Below are 13,830 nucleotides of genomic sequence, written 5' to 3'. Positions count from 1 at the left end.
TATTGGTCCATTAGCATTTCCTGAATTGCTCTGGAACTGGTGCCCGCACGGGAACACGAAACCCAAGCAATTCAATCCCGACGTCAATACTTACTCAAACAGAAAATTCCACCCAAAATCTCAGTTAAAAGCCAACTGCTCCATTTACATCGGCGTAGATTGTAGGAGTGCTGTTTAAGTCCATTACTTCCTGTCTTAGGGGTAAGAGCATTTATACTTAGCCCAGCTAATACAGCAAAGAAGCATCCATGCAGAATACATTGTGGAATGCATGGCGCATGCAGAGATATTTATTTAGCAACAGACTACAAAATGTATCAATGAGGTTGAAACTCTTGCTCCATTCCATCACCAAATAATTTCTTCCAAAGCTGGTGGAATTCCCCCCACAGCAGCCTACATTGTTCGGAACGGCAAGCAGACCGATTCCCCAGTCAGAATTTGCAATTTGTTATAAGTGGGGCACAAAGCAGACAGCCAGGATCTGCTCTCCAGTTCTTCCCCCAGGGGAAATCTGCATAATGTCTTCACTCTACCTTCCAAAAAATGCAGGCCCCACATTTCCCATGAAAGTGCATAAAATAGAAATGCAACAACTATAGAGGGACATATGTAATGTGAGAAATTTGCAATACTACCTATGCCCCAACCCCCCCCCCCCCCCCCCACCACATTCCCTGAGGATTGGAGCATGTCACAGTCTTGCAAAGGCAGCCGGTTGATAATTACATAAGACCTGGTATTGCTCTGTCCGGCAGCTAATGCAGATTGCTGTGCAGCTTCAATCGTTGTCACCCTGTAATCCGGTAATGCTACAAATACTAGAATGACCACACAAGGAGAACATTTCTCACGTCCCATGGGTACATCTGAAATGGCAACAATTGTATAATTGCAGTGGCCTTGACCTACCTCTCCAGAGCTGGTCAAATGAAAGGGTACCAGTACCTAATAAATTGTATTTAGTAACTCTTCTGGAGTTTGAAATGTGAAATCTCTCACTAATGCCTGGTGTGTTCTTTGAACTGCTCAAAAGGTTATAATTAATTAGACTTGTCTCTTCTGATGGTTCTTTAAGTGTAACCACCTAAAACAAACATTTCCAATCTTGGGAGTGATTAATAGACTGTTCAGTGTATGCTTTTTGATTTTGCTGTTACCTGTCAATAAATAGAATTATATCCTATAGAACAGATGTCAAAAATCGAGGACTTTCGTAACTTAAAGTATGGCAGATGGATTTGCTGTTACACTGTCACATTCTTTGGTTCTGTTATACTTTGTCGTTCTTTTTCCTGAATATACCACCATTAGCAAGAGGTAAGAAATTAAAATAGAAATATGTTTGGTGAAAAATTGGAGATAGTTATGTTTGTTGAGGCTATTTTATTGAAACAGAAACAAGAGTGTGTGATCAAAATGTTCCGACTACTGCAGAAACACCAATGCCATAATAATAATAATCTTTATTATTGTCACAAGTGGGCTTACATTAACACTGCAATGAGGTTACTGTGAAAAGCCCCTAGTCACCACATTCCGGCGCCTGTTCGGGTACACAGAGGGAGAATTCAGAATGTTCAATTCACCTAACAGGCATGTCTTTCGGGACTTGTGGGAGGAAACTGGAGCACCCGGAGGAAACCCACGCAGACACAGGGAGAACGCGCAGACTCCGCACAGACAGTCACCCAAGCCGGGAATCGAACCTGGGACCCTGGCGCTTTAAAGCAACAGTGCTAACCAAAGTGCCACCGTGAAGATTTGGTAAAGCAATCTGTTTGAACGCCTGTGGCAGAAACTTATTCAGATTATTCATTCACAACATGAGAAGCTCCAGCTCTGGATGTTCCAGCGCACTCCAGTTATTTCCCTTCCAAGAATATTTGGAATCATCCTTTTTGTTCAATAATGAGTACTGAGTTCAGACTATAACCTGAAAAATGTTTTGACACTAAGAAGTGACAAGGATGTAGGAAATGGAAATGCTCTCACTGGCCAACTCAGGCTAATCTGTGTGGTGAGCCACATATGGCTATGTAAGGCTATTGTATATATGTTCACTATTGTTCTACTGTTCAATTAGTATCGTTATCTCCACTGTATATACTTATTGTTATTGCTGTTCTGTTATTGGTTGTTGCTGTTGTACTGTTGGGATGTTATTATTGGTGCTGCTGTTGGCTCCGCCTGTGGCTCCGCCCAGCTGTGGATGTATAAAGCCTGTTGATCTGGGGCAGCCCTGCAGTGCGGGAGGAGCTACAGGTCAGCACATATTTAGCTTATTAAAGCATCGGTTCACTGCCTCTCAGCGTCTCGTCTGAATTGATGTCTATGAATCTGTTGGCAAGACACATGGTTGGAGTGAAATAAAGGGAGCTTTGCCCTTTATCTAATTTTGGCCCTTGAAGCCAATGTGTCTGATGCAAAAGCTGAGTGGGAAAAAAGTGCTTGAGGCCAATTTTGCTGCCATTGTCATTTTGATGCAAAGCAGTCTTTGCTACACACCCGACATGAAAGTGATTTAGCTTGAGGGTCAGCTACCAGTCTGAGTCCTGAGTGCGCCAAACCCAAACAGCATGGAACAACAGAAGGGGAGGTTAGTCAATCCCGGCTGCGCTTGAGAGGAAGTTGTTCACCTTAAAATGGGGCATGGGAGGGCGAGAAATCAAAAAGAGAGAAGAAAACAATCTTTGTACAAAACCATACCACATTGAAGCAAAAAGAAGACATAAATGAACACTCAGCCATAAGTCACCTCAGTATCACCTGGCAATTACAAAGCCATTGAATGAATGGGGGGATTTTTATAGAGCGCACGAGGGCAAGAAAAATGGAGTGTGGGGTGACTTCATTAGGCGGGGTGCGAAGTTTCGATTTCCCAGCGATAGGTTGAGCTGCAGTGCTTGCAATGTGTGGAAAATTAGGCCACCCCATTACACATCTGTATACCATAAATACTCATTAATATGAAACATTGTCAATAAAATCTGACCTGCAAGGTGAAAGCATTGGTGCATCAGAACCCCGTGGCACTCAGTTCATGAACGTTTAAAGGTGACATGTACGAGGTGGCTTGGGGCACTAATGCCAGCGGCTTTCTTTTTTAACTTTGTGGTGCAACGGAGAGGAGCAGAAGAATGGTAGCTTATATGGAGGCTTGAGACCGGCAAGTGGGGTGTTTGTCCAGTAGGGTGAAGGTCATCGAAAAGTGGAAGGGTGATCCAGGATAGGACAGAAGGTGGGACTGGAGGCATGGAGGAGTGAAGTGGAAAGAGTTGTGTGTTTTAGGTGGAATGGTAAGGGGGGAGGGGGAGTGGGGGGGGGGGGGGGGTGATGGGTGGGAGTCGTGGCCATGGAGGCCGTCAGTTAAGGTAAGAAAACGAGAGGCCTGAAGTTCAGTGCCACCTAAAGGGTCATGTCAGCAATGTCTGCATGTGTGTCCACCACAGGGTGTTGGCTGGCAGAACTTTGAGCTCACCATCAACATGTTAATTATCTCCACTGAGAGTGATCTCAGACAAGGTCCTTTACAAAGAATCGAAGGGAGGGCCATCTAAGCCTGCAAGTTCAGCCATGTCCAACAGTGGGGAGTACAACACTGGACACTAACATGAACATTCAATAAAGAGTGAACAAAAGACACAACATTGTTTCTTCCAGAAGAAAGGAAATGTTCCTAAGGCTCCTGTAACCGTCAATCTGTGAAAGCCATGAGGCGTGCCAGCACATTGAGCTCTCTGTCATCGCTAGTCTCATCAAATAATGATAATGCACACATGACTAAAGTGAAATTGTAACGTGAAATATTTACAAGTGAAATTTAATTTTGAAAAAACACCGGTGCCACCTTTGTGCCCTCAGATGATGGCAGTGAAGTTGGGCAGGAAGGTTGTGACTGTGATGCAGAACCTCCTTGTTTGACCAGAAGACCTTAGAGTCCCGAGGGCCTCATCTACAATCAAGTTACATTGACAGAATAATCAACAGAGTAAGGCAGTGACCTTTCAAAAATAATGGCACAATAGGAGCAGCACGGTAGCATAGTGGTTAGCGCAATTGCTTCACAGCTCCAGGGTCCCAGGTTCGATTCCCGGCTGGGTCACTGTCTGTGCGGAGTCTGCACGTTCTCCCCGTGCGTGCGTGGGTTTCCTCCGGCTGCTCCGGTTTCCTCCCACAGTCCAAAGATGTGCAAGTTAGGTGGATTGGCCATGCTAAATTGCACTTAGTGTCCAAAATTGCCCTTAGTGTTGGTTGAGTGGGGCTACTGGGTTATGGGGATAGGGTGGTGTGGGCTTGGGTAGGGTGCTCTTTCCAAGAGCCGGTGCAGACTCGATGGGCTGAATGGCCTCCTTCTGCACTGTAAATTCTATGAAATCTAAATGTATTAAATAGCAAAGGAAATTTGTAAACCAGAATTTTTTTCATGAGCACTGAAAATGGTTAAAACCGTGAAGAATGAAGAATATTGGAGTAATTCTGTAACATTCTCTGACGGACGAGAGCTTCAATGGAAGGAAATGCAGGTCGGAGATATGGTAATAACACTACAGCCGATCCTACAGCTGCATTTAGTCCACTGCCTCACAAATTAACCCTTAAATACAAAGATGACTGATGAGTATCAGATATGAAAGAGCTCAATAACTCATTATTATGGAATTTGTTTAAAATGTTCTAATGGCTACTCAGATTTCTCAGCATTTAATTTTGCAATTGTTTTTTTTATCATATTAGTGTACCCAATTAATTTTTTTCCAATTAAGGGGCAATTTAGCGTGTTCAATCCACCTATCCTGCACATCTTTTGGGATGTGGGGGTGAGACCCACGCAAACACGGGGAGAATGTGCAAACTCCACACGAACAGTGACCCAGGGCCAGGATCAAACCTAAGACCTCGGCGCCGTGAGGCAGCAGTTCTAACCCGCTGCGCCGCCGTTTTGCAATTGGTTAACAGTAATAAGTGGGACACATTTTATCATTCTGTTTGGGTATTTCAAACTTAAGATACAAATTCAACAAAGAATTCTTTTAACGTTCAATGTTACACATTCATGCAAAGCTATTCCTAGTAAGCACTCATTTTCGGTACGTCCTATGTTCCAGTTGCTATACTGTAATAAAAGTCATTTCCACCTTTACAAGCACAAATTTTTTACAGCTCAACTCAGTTGCCAACATATTATGCTTAACTGTTTTGTAAACATGCAACCGTCTTGTCTTCTTTCATCGCACACTGAGAGGAAGTGTTTTAACAAGAATGGAAATCATTTTTTGTTAATCTTTCAAGATTAAATGCCAACCATTCAGATCAACAAATGTCGAATTATCGGTTGAAACCTTTTTTAATAGATGTTATTGTGTTCTTTCCAATTATTAACATGACATTATGCAAACAAAATAAACTTTAAAAATTGCATTGCAGTTGGTTAAATGTCGACAATTTCCAAATAAAGACTGTTTTTGATTAACGTCATCGAGTATGTACTACATAAAGCACAGAAGGAGGACATTTGACCCATCCTGCCTCTGGAGCTCTTTGATAGAACTATCCAATTAGTCTCACTTCTTAGCATTTTCCCCATAGGCATACAATCTTTGCTTATTGTAAAGCAGAACAGCATAAGGCATCTTAATAATATTGTTTACTTAATTGCATACTTACCGATTAGAATATTCTTTAAGAACCTGGTATATAGTTATCCTAAAGGTGTCATTTTCATATCTACTGTTGCTTCGGTCTTTGTAAATTCGGAATTCTGCTGCTGTTACTGCCTCTCCTTCAGGAATCTGTGTGAGATCAAATCGGAATTCCTTGTAGTGTCTTCGTTGGTGAGAAAAATACTTGTCTCTTTCAACTAGGATCAGGAATAAGAAGAAAAAGAAAAAAAATTGGTATCACTTATGGCCTTAGTGCCAACCTTTCCTTTCCACTGTTATATTCATAGAATCCCTACAGTGCAGAAGGAGGTCATTCGCCCATCAAGTCTGCACCGACCCTTCGAAAGACCACCCTACCTAGGCCCAATCCTCCACCCTATCCCTGTAACCCCACCCAACCGTTGGATGCCGGGGCAATTTAGCATAGCCAATCCACCTAACCTGCACATCTTTGGACTGTGGGAGGAAACTAGAGCACCCAGAGGAAACCCACGCAGACACATGGACAAGGTGCAAACGGTCACCCCAGGTCAGAATCAAACCCAGGTCCCTGGCGCTGTGAGAGAGCAGTGCTGACCACTGTGCCACCGTGCTACTTTACTTCTAACTCTACCCAAGTTATTTTGTCATTTGAGAGAATTCTGCCAAGCACAGGTAAACACAAAGGACAAAAGATCAAATGGAGAAGATGAATATACTGTGCTCTCAGTACATTTCCTTTTAAATAACAGAGAAACAGATTTCAGTCAGGTTAAAGCTTTTGTCACTTTATAAAATACTTACAATCAACATTCTTACATGACCAAAGACCATCATCAAACTGCATCATTTGCCTCTGCTTTCCAGTACCCACAGAAGATTTTTCAATTGAAATAACTTAATTATAATGATCTGGGGATAAGACTAGCAGACTGTGAGTGTGCTGTGCAAAACACAAAATTGCCTAGTGCCATTCAATTTATTTACTTTAAACAAAATGTGCAATCAGAAGAATAGCCGGTAATTTGAAATAAAGGTGTTCACGTCGTCCATGTAACACTGGAGGGATGATTGCCAGTTCTCAATCATCATTGCTATAATGTACGTTAACAACCCCAAATGTACAACATCATTTTGACCTTATTTCCTGTTGTCATTATTTCAGTGGCTATTCCATTCCTCTAGTTTGCTGAAGAGCCAGTGGTGCATTCATTTTCTCATCTGATTTCCAGCTTTTATCTGGAGATTGATTAATCAAAGAAGCATCTGGGGTTCAACTGTGAGACAATTCTGGAGTAAAATCAAACCATTTGACTGAGAATGTAGATGTTGCACCTTTGGATTGGATTAGATTGGATTGGATTTGTTTATTGTCACGTGTACCGAGGTACAGTGAAAAGTATTTTTCTGCAAGCAGCTCAACAGATCATTAAGTACATGAGAAGAAAAGGGAATAAAAGAAGACACATAATAGGGCAACACAACATATACAATATAACTACATAAGCACTGGCATCGGATGAAGCATACAGGGTGTAGTGTTAATTAAATCAGTCAATAAGAGGGTCATTTAGGAGTCTGGTGACAGTGGGGAAGAAGCTGTTTTTGAGTCTGTTCGTGCGTGTTCTCAGACTTCTGTATCTCCTGCCCAATGGAAGAAGTTGGACGAGTGAGTAAGCCGGGTGGGAGGGATCTTTGATTATACTGCCCGCTTTCCCCAGGCAGCGGGAGGTGTAGATGGAGTCAATGGATGGGAGGCAGGTTCGTGTGATGGACTGGGCGATGTTCACGACTCTCTGAAGTTTCTTGCGGTCCTGGGCCGGGCAGTTGCCATACCAGGCTGTGATGCAGCCTGAAAGGATGCTTTCTATGGTGCATCAGTAAAAGTTGGTAAGAGTCAATGTGGACATGCCGAATTTCCTTAGTTTCCTGAGGAAGTATAGGCGCTGTTGTGCTTTCTTGGTGGTAGCGTCGACGTGGGTGGACCAGGACAGATTTTTGGAGATGTGCACCCCTAGGAATTTGAAACTGCTAACCATCTCCACCTCGGCCCCGTTGATGCTGACAGGGGTGTGTACAGTACTTTGCTTCCTGAAGTCAATTACCAGCTCTTTAGTTTTGCTGGCATTGAGGGAGAGATTGTTGTCGCTACACCACTCCACTAGGTTCTCTATCTCCCTCCTGTATTCGGATTCATCGTTATTTGAGATCCGGCCCACTATGGTCGTATCGTCAGCAAACTTGTAGATGGAGTTGGCACCATGTTTTGCCACGCAGCCGTGTGTGTACAGGGAGTAGAGTAGGGGGCTAAGTACGCAGCCTTGCGGGGCGCCGGTGTTGAGGACTATTGTGGAGGAGGTGTTGTTACTGATTGTGGTCTGTTGGTCAGAACATCGAGGATCCAGTTGCAGAGTGGGGAGCCAAGTCCTAGGTTTTGGAGCTTTGATATGAGCTTGGCTGGGATTATGGTGTTGAAGGCGGAGCTGTAGTCAATAAATAGGAGTCTAATGTAGGAGTCCTTGTTTTCGAGATGCTCTAGGGATGAGTGTAGGGCCAGGGAAATGGTGTCTGATGTGGACCAGTTGCAGCGGTATGCAAATTGCAGTGGATCAAGGCATTCTGGGAGTATGGAGGTGATGCGCTTATGATCAACCTCTCGAAGCACTTCATTACGACTGAAGTCAGGGCCACTGGTCGGCAGTCATTGAGGCACGTTGCCTGGTTCTTCTTTGGTACCGGGTTCATGGTGGTCTTCTTGAAGCAGGTGGGGACCTCGGAGTGGAGTAGGGACAGGTTAAAGATGTCCGTGAATACCTCTGCCAGCTGGTCCGCACAGGCTCTGAGTGCACGACCAGGGATTCCGTCTGGGCCCGTCGCCTTCCGAGGGTTCACTTTCAGGAAGGCCAATCTGACTTCGGAAGCTGTGATGGTGGGTATGGGTGAATTATGGGCTGCTGGGGCACTCACCAGCGGATTGTTGGTTACCTGCTCGAACCGAGCATAGAATGCATTGAGTTCATCGGGGAGGGGTGCGCTGCTGCCAGAGATACTGTTCGGCTTCGCTTTGTAGCCCATTATGTTGTTTAGTCTTTGCCACAACCACCAAGAGTCTGTCTGTGACTCGAGCTTGGTTTGATATTCTCTCTTGGCATTCCGGATGGCTTTGCAAATGTCAGGCCAACTTTCCTTAAAGTCTGATAACAATTCATAAATCACAAATTGGAATCCAAGTTCAAGATGTACCTGGGGTTCAAGGGTTGAAGCTCTCTTGAATCAATGGGAAAAGACATGGGTAAGAGTTATAAACAGCCTTGTGCTGACTTTTAAGCCTGTGAGTAGAGCATGCAAATCCATGGTTGCCCAACCAAATAAGGTTAATGCAAATTTCCAATGCAATGGGACTTGTTCTGATATTGAAACAGAAAATGCTGGAAAGACACAACAGGTTAGGCTGCATGTCCGGCGAGTGAAGCAAAGTTAACGTTTCAAGGTAATGACCTTTTGTCAGAGCTGAAAGAAGTTCGAGATCTAACTGCAAAGGCAAGGATAAAGTGGGGGTGGGAGTCGGAAGGCAAGGAAAGAATAAAAGGGAAGGCCTATGATAGGGTGGAAAGAAGGAATGATAAGTGACAAAAGGAATGATAGCACAAGGCAAAATGAGGTGGTAATGGGACAATTAAAGGAACAAGCAATAGTTCCAGGGAAGCTTAAATGACAACAGAAAAATGATAGGATTCAGAGGATGGAGGAGAGAGGTCAGAGTGCAAGTGGTATGGAGAATTGAAATGACTTGAGATCGAATGGGTCATCCTTGTGACTGAATGTAAATATTCAGCAAAGTGGTTAATCAATCTGTATTTGGCCTCCCTGTGTAGAGGAGAGCACTTGTGAAATTTTATGACTCCCCACTAAGAGAGCAGCAAATAGGAGAAGGGGATGTAAAACTGATTGCCACCAGGGCAGTGTCTTGGGCAGCACAGTGGTTAGTACAGTTGCTTCACAGCTCCAGGAACCCAAGTTCGATTCCCGTCTTGGGTCACTGTCTGTGCGGAGTCTGCATGTTCTCCCCGTGTCTGCGACGATTTCTTCCGGGTGCTCCGGTTTCCTCCCACAGTCCAAAGATGTGCAGGTTAGGTGGATTGGCCATGCTAAATTGCCGTGAGTGACAAAAAAGATTAGGTGGGGTTACCGGGATAGGGTGGAGGTGTGGGGATAGGTTGGAGGTGTGGGCTTAGATAGGGAGTTCTTCCCAAGGGCCGGTGCAGACTCAATGGGCCGAATGGCCTCCTTCTGCACTGTAGATTCTATGAAGCCAGTTGCCTACCCACCACTGGTATTTTGCCAGTGACAGGGTAATGGTGGGTGACCTGCTCTCCCTTGGACCAGTCAAGGGCCTTAAATTGGCCATTGTCTCTCAGAAGCTGGATTTCCTCCCAGATGGGGGTGGATGTCTTGGCATGAGCCAATTAATGGTCTGATGGCAGTAAATCGCTGTGCGGCAACCCAGCCAAGTACAGGCAGTGGTACCGGGGCTGTGTCTGTGTGTAAAATCTCAGCCCTCGTTTTGAAGAGTGAATACAGTATAGCAATGGTGGGCAGCCTGCGTCCTGTGGGCAGCCCATCAGGGTTCTGAGACATTTTGTTGACTGTGGCCCACGAGCAGGGTTCACCCCCATCACTTTTTTTTCCCTCCTGTTATTACTAAAGTTACACACACAGAGCAAGTGCACATGAAGTCAGGTGCATGCTAATTGCACACAATGGCTGGAATTTCCGAAAAAATAGCAAAGTGTCACATTCTGACTGACAACCGATGTGTTTCTCCCCAGAGACACTTCGTTTAAAACAATTGTTGTAATCTGATCAAGTTTGTAATCACTGCAGGGTGGGTCGCGAACTGATTTCAGCACCTGACTGTGAACTGACCAATGATGACTGATAAATATTCCTACGACTGTTAGAAATCCCCCTTGAAAAGCCACAATCTGTGTGAAAGCTTGTTTGCCATTTTGTTGGCGAAGACATGGCAAAATATTGAAAATCACCTCAAGTACACTGTTGTAGCACCCGTGGATGACATTACGAATATACAATTTGCAGGTTACTTGTCAGGATTTTTCCTTTCTAAACCAATGGTAGAATTCACAGTTCCTGCCCACCAGCAGATTTGCAAGTGGGGAGGGCCCATAAAGTCCCTCAGGTTGTCTTCCCCTCCAGCCTCTTGCTTCCCCATGACATGTGCCTGGGTGGAATATAATAATAATAATCTTTATTGTCACAAGTAGGCTTACATTAACAATGCAATGAGGTTACTGTGAAAGGCCCCTAGTCGCCACACTCCGGCACCTGTTAGGGTACACAGAGGGAGAATTCAGAATGTCCAAATTACCTAACAGCACGTCTTTCGGGACCTGTGGGAGGAAAACGGAGCACCCGGAGGAAACCCATGCAAACATAGGGAGAACATGCAGACTCCGCACAGACAGTGACCCAAGCCAGGAATCGAACCTGGGATTCTGAAGCTGTGAACCAACAGTGCTAACCACTGTGCTACTTTGCTGCCCATTGTAGCCACCTTAAATCGCTGATTCCCTATTAATTTGGCCAAAACCCGATTTAAACTGGCTCACCGAAAAGGCTGATGGGAAAAGCAGCCAACAGGACACAAACGGACAGCTGCAGACAGAATAGCATATTCGGCTGTGGGGAAGTCGGCCCAGATCGATACCATTAACAGCACATCAACCCAGACATCTGCAGTTTAATCGGCTATCCCCAGGAACAATTGCAACATATTAGCAATTGAATGCCGGGCCAGACCTGTCGGCGCCTGCAGTGGCCGAAACAAAGACAGGTGAACAACCACCCCCCGATCGAGGAATCGCCCCGTTATTGGAGATATCGAACCCAGTGATTGGGAACAAGTCCAATCACTTGGGACTCAGGGTCATGGGCCGCCCCGAGAGGCGGGAAGCCCCTGGGCCCTATAAAGTGAAGGGCCAAGTTCAGATCGCTCTCTCTCTCCCTTCTTCGCCTGCTCGCGACCTTCGCAAGAACATCGACCAGAAAGCGTAAGTTTGACTCCAGCGATCGCTACCCGATAGAGACTCCTAGCCATCGACCCGTATCAGCCTTTTGAATCCCGCAGGCCAGATCCGATTCGATAAGCCATTCGTTTCCCTGACCTGGTGGGCCCTTCCTAAAGTTAAGTATTGGCCAGTAGTGATAGGTTTCTATATAGAGAGTAGCATTATTGTGTAAGCATTACTTGTTGTATATAATAAATGACCGTTGATTTCAATCTTACTAAGCGGTGTGCTGACTTATTAATCATAACTTGAGCTTGAACCACGTGGCGGTATCAGAAAGATGCCTGGCGACTCATGAGCAAAAGTGACGTAATCAGAGGTAATAAACTAAGGCCAATAAGAGCAACACCATATGGGGGTTTTGGGCTAAACCCCACTCCAGGTCTTGCTGATTGGGTCTGAAAGAGTGCAGATCACTACGTTTAGCACCAGTTTGGCTACAGGAGCTGCTGGAACATGCCGAAAATAGTGCATGGCCATCTTACGGGGCTCCATTACAGATTTTCTGTTACGGTTTACTCCATTAGGTTTAGTCTCTCTCAAGACATGCACAAGACTGTGGAGCCCATGTCCCTGAGCAGGGGTCCTGACTGAGTGCTGTCAGCTGTGGCCAGCTGTGCCTGTGCCTGGCGAAGGTAAGGTCAGCCATTCCTGAAGAAGCTTCACTTCACTTGTGTAAGGATTAATAAGGCAGCAAAAGGCAATCAGTTCTATAATAGTGCGCATCATTGTGCTCACTTGTAGATCGAGCCCAATCCTTTTAGCTTTTACATTGAGGGTGAGTGGGACAGTTCAAATCTTTGTATTTAGTCACATCTTTCATCTACCATCTGTGAGAGGACAAATCTGTTCTTCCTTTTGATGTACTTTCTGTCCACCACAGATGAAAGGAATTAGCTCCTGGTGTTAACATTCGAATGAGAGACACACTGAGTTTCAAATCTCCAGAACTTGCTGCCCTATTCATTATGATGTGCCACTTTCTCCAAGCGAAAGACCTCTTGCCTGAGCCTCCCTGTTACTTTTAGGGACCTTCTGGATTTGTACCTAAATTATCTATTCAACTAACTGTAATGATATGTATATAGGTACGCCAGTGAAGGGTTAATTATTACATCTCCGTGTAATTCAAACACTAGAGGGCACCAACAGTTCCGAGTATAAATATCAGAGCCGGGATTCTTCGAGCCCGCGCTGGGTCGGAGAATTGCCATTGACGCCAGAAATCCCCGCAACGCCGCTGGAACGCAAATCTCCAGTGACCGGAGAATCTGCGGCAGTCGCGCGCGGTTGATATGGCGCTGGTCGGGGACCATTGAAAGAGGCCCCCGCAGCGATTCTCCGCGGTCGACCGGTTGAGTTCCGCCGGCATGGTTCACATATGGTACCACCCGTTGGAGCTTGGATCCGCAGCCACGGTGGCCGTCCTGGTTGGAGGGCGGGGGGATCAGAGTCTGGGGGGTCTGCCAGGCCCGCGATCAGGGGCTACTGATCGGCGGGTGCGCGTGATCTGGGACGGGCCTACCTTCTTCCGTGCAGGCCCGTTGTGCCGCTACGCCATGTTGCGTGGCCCCGGCGAGGAAACGGCCATCACGCGCATGCAGCGGCACAGAAACGCGCATGCGCTGGGGCTGCGTGGAGCACTCCACTGCCATACTGGCCCCCTGTGGGCCACTGAATCACTGGGCTACGAGGCCCGTTGACATCGGCGTGAAACACTCCGGTGTTTACGCCGGTGTCAACACTCAGCCGGGATTTTGGAGAACCCCGGCCAAGATCGATGGGAATCTTAGGTAGACGGTTAATGAGTGTTGTTAGAGAGAAGTATTGATCACAGCTCAGGGAGTAGTTTAGATTAGAGAGAAGTATCACGAGTACATCATTAATTAATATTATATTATAGATTACTTTATTAATAGTTATAGCTTTGTAGAGTGTGCGAACGCTTTTTAATTTAATCGTTATTCAATAAATTAGTTTTGCTTCAATCTAAATATTGGTGCTTTCTTTATCATCAACTCATCAGCCCATTCTGGATCACAAGACAAAGAATAACGACATATTACCACAAAGTGTAATATAACACTAACCATACAATG

General features: G+C 45.4%; 1 protein-coding gene across 1 annotated transcript in view; it reads right to left on the bottom strand.

Annotated features, from left to right (window-relative positions):
- Positions 1-13,830, bottom strand: part of bmp5 (bone morphogenetic protein 5) — a 191,820-nt gene that overhangs the window by 54,860 nt on the left and 123,130 nt on the right. Inside the window, exon 2 of the mRNA XM_072498563.1 lies at positions 5,668-5,860. Within this exon, the coding sequence (XP_072354664.1) occupies positions 5,668-5,860 (193 nt within the window). The remainder of the gene's footprint in view (positions 1-5,667; positions 5,861-13,830) is intronic.

Source organism: Scyliorhinus torazame, chromosome 4 (genome assembly GCF_047496885.1).
Source record: "Scyliorhinus torazame isolate Kashiwa2021f chromosome 4, sScyTor2.1, whole genome shotgun sequence".
In the NCBI taxonomy this organism is placed as follows: domain Eukaryota; kingdom Metazoa; phylum Chordata; class Chondrichthyes; order Carcharhiniformes; family Scyliorhinidae; genus Scyliorhinus; species Scyliorhinus torazame.
The sequence above is the reverse complement of the archived record's forward strand: the minus strand, read 5'-3'. Positions and strand labels throughout refer to the sequence as shown.